This window comes from Enoplosus armatus, chromosome 9, assembly GCF_043641665.1.
Source record: "Enoplosus armatus isolate fEnoArm2 chromosome 9, fEnoArm2.hap1, whole genome shotgun sequence".
Taxonomy (NCBI): Eukaryota; Metazoa; Chordata; class Actinopteri; order Centrarchiformes; family Enoplosidae; genus Enoplosus; species Enoplosus armatus.
Genome location: NC_092188.1, coordinates 277,501 through 294,572, shown reverse-complemented (window position 1 = coordinate 294,572; position 17,072 = coordinate 277,501). Strand labels below are relative to the sequence as shown.

Genomic DNA, 17,072 nt, shown 5'->3' with positions numbered 1-17,072 from the left:
CGTTATATTGAGACATGTTAATACGTTTTATTGTTGACGCGTTATATTGAAATATGTTAACATGTTATATTGTTGACAGGTTATATTGAAACATGTTAACACGTTGTATTGTTGACACATTATATTGAAACATGTTAGCACGTTATATTGTTGACAGGTTATATTGAAACATGTTAACACGTTATATTGTTGACACGTTACATTGAAACATGTTAACATGTTATATTAACACGTTACATTAACACATCATGTTATATTAATGTGTTAACATGTTAATAATATAACATGTCATATTATCAACACATCTTAGATGTTACACATTATATTATTAAATGTGCTAACAAATTTATATATATATATTAACACATCATGTTAACATGTTATCTTAACATATTTTAAGTCATGTTATATTATTAATACATTGTTATATTATCAACACATCATGTTATGCTATTAGCATGTATCATGTAGCTGCCATTTATTATTCAACAGCCAAAACAAACACTTACAGATATAATTCACTTTCTTTCCAGAAAGAAGATAAAACAGATAAAACATTGATACAAAAGCTTAAAAAACATTTCAAAGACGCAGCATGAACCCAGAAGTCTTTCTTTTCTCTCCAGTGAATCGTCTTCACTCGTCTGGACATTTGGACTTTGATCCACAACAGAAACAGTTTCCACGTTCAGTCTTTTTAGTTTAAAATGTCAAACAGCTGCTGGATGGTTTTTCTCTGCAGAGACGAACACATGAACACAAACCTGATAAAAAGTGATAGAAACAGATATGTGTGTGTGTGTGTGTGTGTGTGTGTGTGTTGAGTGCTGGTGTTTCAGTAAATAGCCTCGTCCATGTTGTCGTCACTGTCTCCACCAAACTCCTCTCCGTTATCAAAGTACGACATGACGTAATCCGTCTCCTGCAGACGAGACGGGAAACAGAAAAACATTTGATTCAACAGGTCGAAGGTTAAAACTCAACGTCTGTTGATTCATAACGACTTTTTTACACATTAATAAGTCTCTATTACATGTTAATAATAGTATTAGCTATTAATAAACTTCTAACTACACATTTCCTGTCATATTAAATGTTAACTGTCTTAATAAATATTAAGTGTTATCACAGGTGATTACATACACAAAAGTTGTGTTTATCACTGACATCCATCTTATTACACATTAGTATATCTTATATCTTAAATATTAAGTATTGTAACTTCTAATGCACTCTTATTATGCATCAGTTTCCTATTACTTATAAACAAGTGTCAGACTGAACATTATTATGTGTCTTTTTAGGAGAGGTTAGATTATCACATATCTTTCATGGTACACATTAATAACTGTCATATTGATCCTAATGAACGTGAATATTTGTCTTAACTGTAACATAAGTAAATGCATGAGTGAATACAAACAAAATTTAATTCATAAAAATCTTATTTTAATACAAATCTCTCACCTCCTCAAACTCTTCCTCGTCATACTCCTCCTCTCCCTCTGCCTCCTCTTCCTCCTGTTTCTTCTTCTTCTCCTCTCTCTCCTCCTCCTCCTCCTCCCCCGAGCTCCCCCGCTCCTCCTTCTTCTCCAGAGTCTGTCACAGCACACAGTTCAAGTAGAAATGTTTGACGTCATACTTGACTGACTGAAGGATTAAAGGATTATTAGACAGATTATTATTAGATCATCTGCTCTTCATCAGCTGGTGTGAATGTGAAGCTCATAGGACCCTGTTACCCCAGTAGAGCACTGCGCTCCCAGAATGCAGGGTTGCTTGTGGTTCCTAGAGTCTCCAAAAGCAGAACAGGAGCCAGAGCCTTCAGCTATCAAGCTCCTCTCCTGTGGAATCAGCTCCCAGTGTGGGTCCGGGAGGCAGACACACTCTCTACTTTTAAGAGTAGGCTTAAAACTTTGCTTTTTGATAACGCTTATAGTTAGGGCTGGCTCAGGCCTGCCTGGACCAGCCCCTAGTTATGCTGCTATAGGCCTAGACTGCTGGGGGACTTCCCATGATGCACTGAGCTTTCTTCCTCTCCCTCTCCATCTTTACACATTCATGTCCCTCCAATGCATGTTACTAACTTTATATCTTCCCAGAGTTTCTTTGTGCTTCCTCGTCTCGCAGGTTCCTGTGGATCGTGGTCCTGGTACGCCTGGCTGCTGCTGCCATGGGCCTCTCATCACTACAGTTGTTATTATTATTAGTCGTAGTTCTGTTACTATTAAAGCTGTTACTGCTATTATTAGTCATATTTCAGTTATTATTATAGTTGCTATGGCTACTTCTGGTGCTGCTATACATCTCTGCCGGTCTCGGTCTGCCTGCCTGCCTGCGGTCTAGACCTGCTCTATTTGTAAAGTGTCATGACTTTTGTTGTGATTTGATGCTATATAAATAAAACTGAATCGAAGCCATCTTCATATTACTGCTGACTGTTTGTTCAGGTGATTTTTCTGTTGAACTCTGCTCCCTGATTGGAGGATGGAGGTCTGATTAAAAGGTTTTAGTTCACAGATTGATGGTCTGGATCAGGTCTGCTTCCTATCCCCAGAGTCCAAACTCAGAGTGGTCCAACAGGTCCAACAGACGCTTCAACGTTTGTCTCACCTCCAGTTTGAGCAGCACTTCCTCTTTCTCTTTCACTCTTTTCTTCTTCTGACCAGCCTGAAGTCTGTCAGAGTGACTGACTGCTGCTGAAACACCTGAGAGACACAGAGCAGGAGATCAATACACCCATCAATCATTTTACTGGCGTCTCTTATATAATAGAGGTTTTGGGGGAAAATAATTTTTAGGATTTTTTAGTTGCAGTAACCACTGAGACAATTTACAATTTAGGCAAATATTGTACTCTTTACCTTACTACATTTATCTGTCAGCTATGGTTATTGATTCAGATCAATAATAAACAAAAGCAAACAAAATACTAACAAATAAAGTGTTAACGCATGTTGACACATATTACATTATTAACACGTTATCACATGTTATATTATTAACACATGTTATTTTGTTGACACATCATGTTATATTATTATTCCAAGATGTCGGCGGTTAACCGAGAGTGTACTCACTGGCAGGTTTCTTCACATGGACTCTGAGCTCTTTGGGGAGTCTCTTCCAGTCTGAAAAAACAACAACAACAACAACAAATTATTATTTATGGTAATAATAAACTTTATCTATTCATTTATTCTCTCTCCCTCTAACCCAACCGGTCAAAGCAGATGACCCCCCACCTACAGTCTGGTTCTGCTCGAGGTTTCTGCCTCTTAAAGGAAGTTTTTCCTCTCCACTGTCTCCATAGTGCTTCTCATGGTGGGAACTGTTGGGTCTCTGTAATAACATTATAAAGAGTTGCTCTATTTGTCATGAGATGACTTTTGTTGTGATTTGGCGCTATATAAATAAAACTGAATTGAAACTGAATTGAAAATTGAATAGAACTTTTCAATACAGTGTGCTTTACCAGTGGTTAAAACAGGATTAAAACATTTCAGGAGGCAAATAAAACCAGACGGTGAAAATAATACAAAAATAAAAAGGCATAAATACCATATATCATTATTAATGATAATAATATCAAATAATAATAATCAAACAGATGAGACATGTTGGAAATAACACATGGTGCTTGCATTAATAAAAAAGTACACAGTACACACTAACAGTACTGCGCATACTGAAGTGCACACTAACAGTACTTTACTCTTTAAGTGGCTGCAATAAATAACTAATCACAGTAACCAATGATCTGATCACAGATCTGATCTATGAAGCATCGATTTAGATTCTCAGCTGAGGGAATGTTTTTCTTTTTTCTTTGAATGTTCAACAAAAAAAGACATTCAATTAAATTCAAATAAATAATATCAACGTTTTTGCACAAAACACTTGCATAAAGTTCTGATTGGCTCCTGATTCTTATCTGATTCTTGGACTGCTGGCCACATTTCAACAACAACAAAATAAATAAAAACTAATAAATCAAAAATCCAAACTGATCATTTCAAGGGGAAAAAATATCACTTGATGGATTCCACTTCTTTTAGCTGTGTCCTGGATTTAAACGAATACTGGGTCAGTGGAAACAAGCAGAGTAGTATTTCCATCGTGACTCTGTGTTTACTTCAGCTTGAAGTCACGTTTACTTTATTGATATTCGGCTGTTCGTGTTCTAGCGGCGTTACAGAGCACACGTGATGGCCGTTATCTCTGATTGAGGTTTTAGGTGTTGAACATCTTCACTTCAGATCAACTCGACTGACTTTACTAGACCTGGTTTTCTATGTTTTATTATAAAATCTAAACATGTTGCTGCGCTGTGAAACTATAAGATTATAATGAGGATGATGATGATAGCATCTCACCTGGAGTCCAGTCCGTTAGTCCATCTGTCTGCTCGCTGATGTGATATTTATCAGAGTATCTCTCCACATCTAGACAGGAAACACACAGGAACAAGACCTTCACAATAAAACTAACAGCCAGCAGTCAGCTGATTATTACTGGTGTTTGTTGATTGATCAGCTGATGACCTGCAGAGTGAGGTCAGCTGATCCAGGACCTGCATGTGTCTGTGTGTGTGTGTGTGTGTGTGTGTGTGTGTGTGTGTGTGGTGACCTCTGTGTGCAGCAGCTGGTTGAATGAAGCAGGGCAGACTCTTCATGGCTCCTCTGAACTCCTGTTTGAGAGCTAACAGATACTCCGCCTCCTCCCCACCTGCCAGGGGGAGGGGCTTCTGCTCCATCACCTGGACAACACACACACACACACACACACACAGTCAACTAGAAGTCCCAGAGTGTACTGCTGTTAGAACATCCAATCAGACATGGAATAAGAATCACTGCAAAGTCCAACACGAGTCCTGTTTCTATTAGTCAAAGAACAGCAGCTGAATCAGCTGTTAGCAGCTCCTGTCTGCAGTGTCCTCATGGATGGACAGACAACTGTCACTGATCACTGAGACACTGAAGGAAACTGAAACAGGTTCTGCAGTGTCTTTCCTCTCTGATGTCTAAGTGGATTTCTGGAGGTTTATTCTGGATGGACATCACAGATAATGATCTCCTCTGGAGGTGTATGGTGATGGTTTCTATCATTTTAGGTAGTTCTTATAAGTTTGGTTTGAATTTGTTATTTGATGCTATAAGAATGATGATGCTATTACTATTGCTGACGCAAGTTCATTCTGGAATAGAGTGCTGCAGGAATGAGTCCTAAACCCAGAAATGAGTTAGCATGAGTTAGCACTTCCTGTTCCCTCGTCTGGAAGTCAATGGGTTTTTGTTTAGATGGCTGAAATAAGGTCTGTGGTTAACACAAGCGTGAGAGGTTTACACGCTTTATTCTACAACATAAAATACGTCAGTAGATACCACACTTGTGGATTTTGAAGCTTTTACATGTCTTAAAAAAGGCGGTTGCTAACAAATGGCTAAATGAGACTACAGAGGTTGTCGCAGACATTAACGTCTTCATGCCGAACACAGAAAGTCATTTACTCACTAGTCCGCCTTTGTGTTTATACTGTGTATCTATCTGTCTATATATCTATATCTATCTATATTCTCTTAAAGTGAAGCTTAGTGGTGGTGACGTTGAAGTAATGCGACCGTGGTGTAGTTCTTTTATAGCCTAACGTTAGCTTTTTACTTCTGGTGATTCCATTTACGCCTCAAAAATCATAAAAGTGGTGTTCATTAGTGAAGATTATCTTGCTGAACAAAACGTATCATAATCTTAGTTATTTTTCTGCAATAATCCAAAATCCCATGGAACAATCCCATTGGCTTTTAGTGGAGGGAACCAGGGCGGTGCCAACTTCAGGGTTGACCTACAAAACTACATCCTCCCTGCAGGACTCTATAAAGGACAGTTAATGAATAATTGTAAAAATGAATGACAGCTAGCTAGCCGCTAGCTAACACCCAGTGGGTGGTATGGCTCACACATAAACTGATAGCTTGTTTGTCAAATCACATTTGAACTTTCACGAGTTTAAGAGACTGGCTGATCAAAAGAAGAACACATGTTCGCATATAGAGCGGGAAAATGAAATCTGATCACAGACAGACGCATGTTAATAAACTGGGCCTATGTGTGTGTGTGTGTGTGTGTGTGTGTGTGTGTCTTACAGGAAACAGAGGTGTAGGCTGTTGGATGGATGGAGGTAAACTGTCTCCTCTGTTGATGCCGACTGCCTCCACACTGAAACTCATCATCCTCCGACCCCGCCCGCGACCTCGACCCGCCATCACCACCTGGATCAGACCGGATCACACCCTACTGGGCTGGACCAGATCAGGTCAGAGTGGATCAGGGAGGAGCTGCAGCTGGTTGGAGGTGTACTGTCACTATTTGGAAGGAACGCAAGAAGTAGTTCAGAAAAAAATCCCATATGACCCTTTAGGGGCTCCGCAGGTGGAGTAAAGGAAATGAAAGTTAACATGTTGTGAAGCTGCTGTGTGTCAGTCTGAATAAAGTAAAATCCCAACATGTTGACAGTCTGAACTCAAACATTATTACTATTAATTATTAGTTAGTTATTATTAGTTTGGGTTTAGCCTGTAAACAAAACATCTGTGGAGTTATTTTATTGCTGATTATAATTACTATAAATTTAAAGTTTGGACAAATGATTAGTTTGGATTCACTGAATGTGACAGGAAGTCTTAATTTACCTTTATTTTGAACACATTCTATATTCAAAACATCTACATTGATGTCAAGCAACACATTTTTTTCTCTAGTTGAACACAAGATGGCGCCGCGGACGGCTGCCTCGGTCTGTTGGAGCGCATTGTTTTATCTTGTTTTCAGAATCAGAAATACTTTATTGATCCCCGGGGGCAATTGTACAGTACCGGTGCTCCCATTCAAGATTAGAAAGTAGCGTAAATTTAGAGCTAAAGTATGTACAAAATATAAAAATAAGAAATAGAAAATAAAAAATAAAAATAAAAATATACACATTTACGGTATTTAAGTGAAAATAAAAGTAAAAAATATATACAATAACAATGTATATGCATGTGTGTGTGTGTGTGTGTGTATATATATATATATATATGTATGTATTGCACTGTTGTGTATAACATATATGTATTGCACTGGCACATTTAAAGAATAAATAATGAGGTAGTATATGAACAGGTGAAGTAGGTCCAGGTTTCCAGTCTCTTTCTTCTGACATTGTCTCACATCCTCTGCCCCGCAGCTTGGACAGCATCCTCCTCCTCCTTTTGTCTGTAAACGGTGTTTTTTGTTTTGGTTCACGGAGCTCTTTCACCAGAGAACAGCTCATAAACATCAGGGGAACAACACCAATGGATTTGTTTCCCGAATTTCTTGCACCCTCAGCTTTTGTGGGACATTCGCGACATGCGTCCTTCGCGAGGACAACGCACACCGCTACCCGGAATATTTCTCTCTAACGTGCGCTCACTGGGGAATAAGATGGACGAACTCCAGCTGCTGATGAGAAACAAGGACTTTTATTCATCTGCTGTTTTGTGCTTCACGGAGACATGGCTGGGTGAAAGAACTCCTGACGCGACGCTGCAGCTGGACGGATTCCAGCTTCTCCGAGCGGACCGCGACGCACACCTCTCCGGCAAAACAAAGGGTGGAGGTATTTGTTTCTACATCAACAGTAGCTGGTGTAACGACGTGACAGTGATCCGACGGCATTGCTCTCCTTCCCTGGAAACTTTTTTCATTAACTGTAAACCTTACTACTCCCCCCGTGAGTTCGCTTCATTCATTCTGTTTACATTCCACCGGAGGCCAACGTGTGTCCTGCACAGCGCGCTCTCGCCGACCAAATACTGGAAACGGAGCAGACCAACCCGGACTCCTTAGTTATTGTCCTCGGTGACTTTAACAAAGATAACCTCAGTCATGAACTCCCCAAATACAAACAGTTTATTAAATGCCCCACCAGGGAGGGGAACACTCTGGATCACTGTTACACCACAGTCAGTAACGCTTTTCACGCCGTCACCCGCGCTGCACTGGGACACTCTGACCACGACATGGTCCACCTGATTCCTGCATACAGGCAGAAATTAAAACTTTCTAAGCCTGTTGCGAGAACATCGAAGAAGTGGACCAGTGAAGCTGCAGAGGACCTGAAGGCGTGTTTGGACTGTACTGACTGGGATGTTTTCAGGACTGCTACTAACAGTCTGGATGAGTACACAGAGGCTGTGACTTCATATATCAGCTTCTGTGAGGACTGCTGCGTACCAACCAGGACCAGGGTGAGTTACAACAACGACAAATGAACATCAGCTCCCTCATCAAGAAAGCCCAACAGAGGATGTACTGCCTGAGGCAGCTGAGGAAGTTTAACCTGCCACAAACAATGCTGGTTCACTTCTACACTGCCATCATAGAGTCCATCCTCACCTCCTCCATCACCGTCTGGTACGCTGCTGCCTCCACCAAGGACAGGAGCGGACAGGAGCAGACTGCAGCGTATCATCCGCTCTGCAGAGAGGGTGATCGGCTGCAACCTCCCATCTCTTCAGGACCTGTACTCCTCCAGGACCCTGAGGAGAGCAGGGAAGATCGCTGCTGACCCCTCCCACCCCGGACACCATCTGTTTGACCCCCTCCCCTCTGGCAGGAGGCTGCGGTCCATCAGGACCAAAACCTCCCGCCACAAAAACAGTTTCTTCCCCTCTGCAGTCAACCTGACGAACACGGCCAAAGTCTTGCACTGACCCCCCCCCAACACAAACTAAAGTTATACGTCATATTAACGTACACCGCCCCTTTCCCCCCTGCGTTACATTAACGCACCCACCCCCTACTGGACACTTTATTTTATGTTCGTACATTATTTATCTATTTACCTTACATTTTTACATGCTTGTTGTCTGTCAGATTATATGTTAAAAAAATGTAGCACCATCAGACCACGGCAAACTCCTTGTAATGTATGTTACTTGGCAATAAATAGTTTCTGATTCTGAAAAAAATATGTTCACACACAACACTCCAGGAAGTTTTCCTTTTGATTATCTTTCTTTTATTACATTAAACTCTGAACTCACCGGAAGAACTTTCACATTCAGTTCATTAGATGTAACTTCATCTCGCGAGATAAAACTGTGGTTGACCGTCTTCTCTTCTCGATTTGCTGTGTTAGCTGTGTTAGCAGGGTCAGCTGTGTTTGCCGGATGCAGTGTAGTTAGCATGTTTAGCCCGTCTTACCTTCAGTTTGTGTCTTTATGTTCCGGCTGTTAAACGTTCCTCCGGTTCTTTTCCTCCGCTGCGGTTCATCTTCACATCTGGCGGTTAAACGACTCACTCACACAATAAAACATCTTTGTTTACATCAACCTGCGCGCCATCACAACGACGTCGTCGTCGTCTTCTTCTTCTTCTTCTTCTTCTTCTTCGTCGTCTTCGTCGTCTTCTTCTTCTTCTTTGGTTTTACTGGCAGACTACAAAGCAACTTTAAGCTGCATGCCGCCACCTACTGTACCGGAGTGTCATCATGACTTCAACGTCAAAAAACTTTTCAAACACACCAAAACCAAAGAATCTTTATGAAGAAGTTATACTCTGGGAAATCAATCCTGTTTCACTGAAATATCTAAATGAAGCCCTTTGAACCGGGACTTGTTTGTGCCCCTTTGATGTCTTTTTCATGGTGTATAAAGTAGAATTGAGTCCTGTGTGTGTCCTAATCTGAACCGAGAAAAAAGGAATGTCTTATTTCCTGCATTTAGCTCTATTACTTCTTACTCTGACTGACTTCTGAATTTTATTAAATCCCTACCTTTAGAGTTCCAGTCTTTATTCCCCGATCAATTACTGATTTTGCTTCTGATCTCCCAAAACACATTTCTAAAATATCATTATCGTTTTTGTTTAATGCATTTTTAGCAAGTTTATCTGCAACCTCCCTCCCTTCACCCTCCCTTACTTCTTTCCTTCCTTCCTTCCTCCTTCCCTCCCATCTCTTCTTCCTCCTCATTATAATCCAGCAGCTCCAAATTGACCTCAGCTGTGACTACCCCCCCCCCCCCCGCACTTCAGCTGACCTCAGGGTCAATGTCACCCCCTCACCCCCACCCCTCTGTCCCTGCGGTCCCTCTGACTCCGCCCCTCCCCTGAGGCCCCGCCCCCTGCTGTCCATCACTGTGAGGTCAGTTTGACTCAGATCTCCAGGAGGTTCAGCAGCATCTCTGAGCGTCAGCCATCAGACTTCACTAAGGCCTCATTTTAAACATTCAATGAAGAAGTGAAAGAGGATTCAGAGAAGACGAAGAAGAAGAAGAAGAATTTGTATTTTTAAACCGCTGGATGTTTGTGTTTCTGATGATTTGGATTTAAACTGAAGATGAAGAAGATGATGATGATGATGCTGGGACTCTGCTGCTCAGGTCTGATATCTTTATTCAATATATTCATCATAACACACAGGAACAAGAGCAGATAGATTGTGAGTTAACAGGATATTTCTGATGTCTGCAGGTTTGAATGAAACATCAGCTCAGTTACACTGCTAATATAAAATAATAATAATAGTAATACTTTGATTATTGTTTGACATAAAAAGAGAAGAAAAATACAAACTAGATTTATTCTATTTTATTTTACTGATGTGTCAGAATTATTCGGAAGACTGTCTTCCATCAGTTGTCCCTGCAGACAAAATTTTATTATTGAGTGATAATAAATAAACAGGAGAGAATATTAATGTTCGACACTATAAACCACATGATAAGGTACTCCTTAAAAGTATGTAATATAATGTAATATAATATAATACTATGTATAAAAATAGTAATATAAGTACAAAACTTAGTGTCCTTCTTGATTTAAATGGTTCTGTTTGTACTTGTGAATTAGAAAAATGTTGTTCTTGTTTTATTATTTGGTATGTTGTCATTGTTTATTTGTCTTTTCTGCATATTTTTATTTGCTTTTGTATTATGGGATGCATCCTCTGCAGCACAGAACAGGATGTTTGTTCAGTTTAGTGAGAATAATGAAAATAATACAAACTGACTCAAACTAAATTAGAAACTGATGTTGTAATTTATTATATATGAAAGATATTTAATATCTTTAATGTATTTAAGTTGTGTCACTGTGAGAAAGTCTGAAGATGCAGACAGACGCTCGTCACTGAATATTCATCAGCCTCATTTTCATACAGAAGGTCAGAGAGAGTGTGTGTGTGTGTGTGTGTTTTGCTCTTGAACTTGAGCTGAAATCAAGTTACAAAGAAAAGCCTCTTCACTGTGTTTGTGTGTGTGCTTGTATGTGTCAATCTCTTATCCTTGTGAGGACCAGTCAGTTTCAGACCTTCACAGAAACCACGTTTTAATGATAATAATATAACAAAAGAAGAATCATAACATTTACAGTTAAATTTGAATTAAAATGAGCAGATAAAATAAATGAAAGTTAAAAAGATGTGTGTTTTGAGCTGCGTCCCGAATCCAGACTGCAGACTGTTGTCTGTCACCATAGAAAAGAGACAATAAAGTTTTCTTCAAACAGTCAGTAGGTGATGCAGCTGGGAAACATTCACACTAAAACAAACAGATCCAGGAGCAGCTCATAGAACATTAAAAGGTTTAATTACATTTAAAGTCAGAATAAAACTGTTCAGTGAGTTCAGCTGCTCAGCCTGCTGTGAGCTGCACTCACCTGGACAAAAGTATATACACAGAGTACACAAAGAGTATAAACACAGAGTATCCACAGAGTATCCACAGAGTATACACACAGAGTACACAAAGAGTATACACAGAGTACACAAAGAGTATACACACAGAGTATCCACACAGAGTACACAAAGAGTATACACACAGAGTATCCACAGAGTATCCACAGAATATCCAGAGTATACACACAGAGTAGCCACAGAGTACGCAAAGAGTATACACACAGAGTACACAAAGAGTATACACACAGACTAGCCACAGAGCATCCACAGAATATCCAGAGTACACAAAGAGTATACACAGAGTATCCACACAGAGTATCCACACAGAGTATCCACAGAGAATCTACAGAGCATCCACAGAATATACACACAGAGTAGCCACAGAGTACACAAAGAGTCTACACAGAGTATACACACAGAGTATACACAGAGTATACACAAAGTACACACAGAGCATCCACAGAGTATACACAGAGCATCCACAGAGTATACACAGAGTATAACACATAGTATTTAGTACACGCTGTGTAGAAGGTACCATGGAGTCTTGAAGGTTTTCCAAAGGTTCCTACAGAACGTAAGACAGCTGAACTCTAGATGCTATCAGTTAGCTAATCTGTTAGCAGCAACATTACCCAGAGTTCCCCGCTTCACATCTGCATTTAGTCAAATTGAGTTCTAAACGTTTTTCTTTTATAGAATTATGGAATCAAGTGCTTATAAATAAGCAGCTGTTTGTTGGTGTTACAGGAAGTGGAACACTGAACAGATGTCGCAATGCAGCATTTAATAAACCCCAGCAGCTAAAACCTGATCCAGAACTCAAGTGAACTCTGCTGGTTAATCAGCTGCTTTAACAGGAAGTGACTCAGCAGCTTCTTAATTGGCTCTAATGAGACAATTAATACCAGCAGAGAGACAGTGAGACATCTGTCCTGCTGTGTGTGTGTGTGTGTGTATGTGTGTGTCAGAGGTCAAACCTTCAGTCTGCATCCAAACACTGATGAAGGATTTATTGCAGTTTGTCTTCAGTCGTCGGTTGGGGGGGTTGGAAGTCTGTATGGGGGGGCTGCTGCCACTGTGAAAACTTGTGAAGTTCACGGTCAGATTCTGGCGTGCGACAATACACCACAGAGAGAGGGGGAGGGGGGCGGAGCTTCAGGCAGCTGAACCTGAACTGAGACTCTCATGACCTTCAGGGGCCGAGGTCCCTGTCTGCAGGGGCCGAGGGGGATTTTAGGGGATTTAGAGGGTAGGTCAGGGTGAGGGGGGTTGACTGTCTCCTCCAGTGTTTTAAATGACCCCCCCCACACACACACACACACACACACACACCCGTTGTATAATGAGGACCCAGATGGGAGACAGGCGGATTTAATCCTGAACGTGCAGCCGGAGACACGTCAGAGTTCAGTTCACACAGGAAGCTGAGAGACTCATCATCAGCTGATCAGATGGACTGAGACACGTCAGAATGTCCTCATAGTGTCTGTCCGTCCTCACAGTGTCTGTCTGTCCTCATGTCTGTCCGTCCTCAGAGTATCTGTCTGTCCTCATCATGTCAGTCTGTCAAATAGAGACACAAGAAGTCCCCAAAATGACCCAAAAGTAACATCTGCAGGAGGTTGAATTCAGTCAGAAGGGAACTTGAATAAAGGATCAAACAATCTCGCCTCAAGGTCCATTTAGAGGCTGCCAAGCTTTCAATCATTACACATGACCTTCATCAGCAGTTCATGCAGTTGTCACAGAAAATGTAAATTTCCGTTTTTCTGAGCTCTTTAGAGACTTCCTGTTCATGTTGGCTGAGTTTCACTGTAGTTTGACAAAAAAATCTCACCTCAAGTTCACTGACAAACTTTTTCCGCAGCTTTCAGCTACTGTTTTCAAGGTCAACGATGAACTTTGATGCTTCACTTTTAAGCCAACATGAAAACAAAAGTCCTGAAGTGGATGAATGAGAGAGTGTTGTGTTGTTGATGTGTGAAGCTGCATTCAGACTCAACACACCTGGAGTTCAAGTGATGCCTCTCCCACAGACAGACAGGAAGTAGTACAGTGTACAGAACAGACCGACATAATGGCATTACAGTATGGACAATCAGGATGACACAATTATAAATAGATTGGAACATATATGAGGAATATGGATCCAGTCAGTCACATCTGGACATCTGGATCACATTTCATTCAAGACTGCCAGGACTCAGCCGCAGTAAGCCCGACTCAGCAGGTTCACAGTGATGTCACAAAGGAAACAGGGATCCTTCCTCTGCTGCTCTTTCTGAGCTTTCTAACATGTTGTCTCTGTTAAAGGGTTTTTAGGGGGAGTTGTTCTTTATCTGAATGGAGGGTCTGAGGACAGTGGGTGCCGAATACTGTACAGATTGTGAAGCCCCCTGAGGCAGATTTGTGATATTGGGCTGTATATTGACTTGACTTGTCAATATGGCTGAGTGTCGGCTGAGCGACGGCACTGGAGAACTATCAGTTATTGAATCCAGCAGTCAGGTGTCGCTGAGTTTGGTCAGTGAGACATTCCCTCCCAACGAAATAATCAGTTCTGTAAAAATGAGTTCTGAGGTGAGAAGACAAGGCCGACAGATCTGAAACAACAACGTTATATATCATACACACAAACAGTGTCTCTGACATCACAGGTGACATTGCTGATGACCTGAGTCGGACTGGCTGTGGCTCAGTGTCGGCATACTAGAGTGCAAACTTTGACCTGACTCTGGTCCAGAAATGTCTGCCAGGTTTGGTTCAGTTTTGGACTCGACAGAGATGCAGCTCTGGGCCCAGTTGTTATTCTGGTGCTTCATTTACTGACAATGTTGGCTTGAGACATTTTTCACTGCTGATCCTGTGAAAACTTTCAAAACATCAACTGTTCATAAACTCAGAAAAACAGCTGTTTTTATCTTTGCGACAATGCATTTTCAGATGATCCAACAAGGTTAAACAGTTTATTTAGCTGAACGAGTCAAAGGAACACACAGTTATCTCAAAAACCAAAATTACTTCATTTAGAAACACATGATTTCCACTGAAGAGCGACGATCTAGAAAAGAGAGTTTTGGAAAAAGAACTTCATTGTGTAGATTCCTTTGTTCTTCTAGAGATTAACAATAAAGTTGAACTTGAACTTGGAAATGAGCCAAGATGAACCAGAACAGGAAAAATTTTAAAAATGCAGAACATCATTATTACGACAGAAAAAGTAAAACAAAAGTGTGAATAAAGTGAAGAATGTTTTTTAAAGTGAAGCTGAGCAGCTGCAGGATGAGGAGGGTTTGCGGTGTTTGTGGTGTTTTGAGGGATTTGGGGGATTTGAGGGGGGTCTGTTGTGTCTGGGTTCACACTTTTGTTGTCATTATTGTTGTCATTCATAGTATAGAAGGTGGAGGGTGGAAAGAGGTCTTGGGGAGGTTTTTGGGGGGTCGAGGGTCCAGACGTCACGGTGAATCCTGCTGTGTCCGTCGTCTCGTTTCTCCTCCCACATCTGAAAGACCAGCTGGGACCAGAACAAGATGGAGAATGGGGGGTTGACGGGTTGAGGGGGGTCGGCGGTGACATCGTCGTCTGAACGATGAAATGGAGGGAGGAGGGGCGGGGTGGGGAGCCTGGGAAAGTCACCTCGACCAAGTTCAAGTTGAAAAGAGGGGGGACCGATGAAAGACAATGAGACGGATGCGTTCACTGACCCACAGATGACGTTCAACAGAAACCAGCTTCATCATTAAATGCTCTCAAATCATTTCAGCTTCTCATTGAAGTTTTCTTTTCTTACATCAGTTAAAGCTTTTTCACAGTGAAACATTTTCAACACTGCAGCTTCTTCAAAGTTTCCTGTTTTCCTGTTCAAGTTCTAAGGCCAGTTTTCCCTCAGTTTTTACTTGTTGGGGTATGTGTGTGTGAAAAACCTTACTACTGACTGCAGGTTTCTGTGTGTTTGCATGTGTGAACCACAGACTGTAAGATAAAGATGGCTGACGCGTCTCCATCATAGACTGTATATAAAGATGGCTGACGCGTCTCCATCGTAGACTGTATATTAAGATGGCCGACGCGTCTCCATCGTAGACTGTATATTAAGATGGCTGACGCGTCTCCACCACAGACTGTATATAAAGATGGCTGACGCGTCTCCATCGTAGACTGTATATTAAGATGGCCGACGCGTCTCCATCGTAGACTGTATATAAAGATGGCTGACGCGTCTCCACCACAGACTGTATATAAAGATGGCCGACGCATCTCCATCGTAGACTGTATATAAAGATGGCCGACACGTCTCCACCATAGACTGTATATAAAGATGGACGACGCGTCTCTACTTCCTCCCACTGTACAGAAATTTCGCCGAACTCTCCTGGATACGGCCGCTGCCATCTTGCTCTGGTGACGTCATTTGGAGCCAGAGTCTGCGCAGTGGTGATCGGGGGGTGGAGCCATGGTATCGAGGTCCCACCCATACACCCACCCGACCCAATCGCGAGCACACCACAGTCAATCACAGCTGTCAATCATGACATTTCACTCCGTTTTTATAGCATCAAATAACTAATTAAAACCAAACGTTTCAGAAAAATGAACACTTGAAGAAACATCAGTTGATAAGAACTACCTGAAATGACAGAAACCATAAAAAAATTTATTTGTTGCCACCAGGGGGTGATCGTGACGTTTTGGCTTCACTTTTGGGGAGCTGTCATGTCGTCCATCTTTATAAACAGTCTACAGTGTGAACCCTCAGTGCTGACATTATTCATATTTTCTTGTTTATTATCAACTGTGAATTAATAATGAATTTGTGTTATTGATCATCAATAACTTCACCATCATTATCATCATCATCATCATCTTCATTGTCCTCTGACTGTCAGTGAGTATTTCTTTTTTCTCCTCTTCAAGTACATTTTTTAATTTCTGAAACTCAGAATCAGTTTATTTATCATTAATAATGTTTTATGAATAGTCATTTATGGAGGACAAAATCTTCATCAATAAATAAATAAACACAAAAATAAATACAAGAAAAACAAAATGAATATATTGTTAATGAATAAAGCAATATATATATAAATGCTAAAATAAATACATATATTCATCAGTGAATATAAAAATATGCATAAATGTAAATAATGTAGGAATAAATGAACGTCTAATCTATTTCTACATTTCACACATTTTTATTTATTTCTGTATTATCTGTAGCCTGTAAGACCAAACTGAGGGCAAAAAGACAAATGGATTAAAGTTTCTGATGTCTCACCTGGTCTCGTCCTCTCAGGTGTGCTTGGAGCCTCAGAGCTGGCCTTCTTACAAGAGCCCATTGATGTCATCGCGGTGAGGGACCGTCCCC

At 40.9% G+C, this 17,072-nt stretch overlaps 2 protein-coding genes across 3 annotated transcripts in view; one reads left to right on the top strand and one right to left on the bottom strand.

Annotated features, from left to right (window-relative positions):
* Positions 1-461: 461 nt before the first annotated feature.
* Positions 462-9,414, bottom strand: polr3glb (RNA polymerase III subunit GL b). 2 transcript variants are annotated; one of them, XM_070911933.1, is made up of 9 exons: positions 9,232-9,414; positions 6,147-6,365; positions 4,630-4,759; positions 4,377-4,445; positions 3,077-3,131; positions 2,822-2,823; positions 2,614-2,708; positions 1,468-1,599; positions 462-922 (listed from the first exon to the last, which is right to left on the bottom strand). In XM_070911933.1, the coding sequence occupies exons 2-9, from the start codon at positions 6,264-6,266 to the stop codon at positions 836-838; spliced, it is 690 nt and encodes a 229-aa protein (XP_070768034.1). In that variant the 5' UTR covers positions 6,267-6,365; positions 9,232-9,414; the 3' UTR covers positions 462-835. The 2 variants fall into 2 exon arrangements, with proteins under 2 accessions (XP_070768034.1, XP_070768033.1); XM_070911932.1 differs by lacking the exon at positions 2,822-2,823 and having other exon boundaries at positions 3,081-3,131.
* LOC139290030 (immunoglobulin superfamily DCC subclass member 3-like) overlaps positions 6,773-17,072 on the top strand; it is a 20,605-nt gene continuing 10,305 nt past the window's right edge. The window contains exons 1-3 of the mRNA XM_070911719.1: positions 6,773-6,796; positions 10,367-10,409; positions 17,001-17,072. The exon at positions 17,001-17,072 is cut by the window's right edge and continues 234 nt beyond it. Coding sequence (XP_070767820.1) covers positions 6,773-6,796; positions 10,367-10,409; positions 17,001-17,072 — 139 coding nt within the window. The remainder of the gene's footprint in view (positions 6,797-10,366; positions 10,410-17,000) is intronic.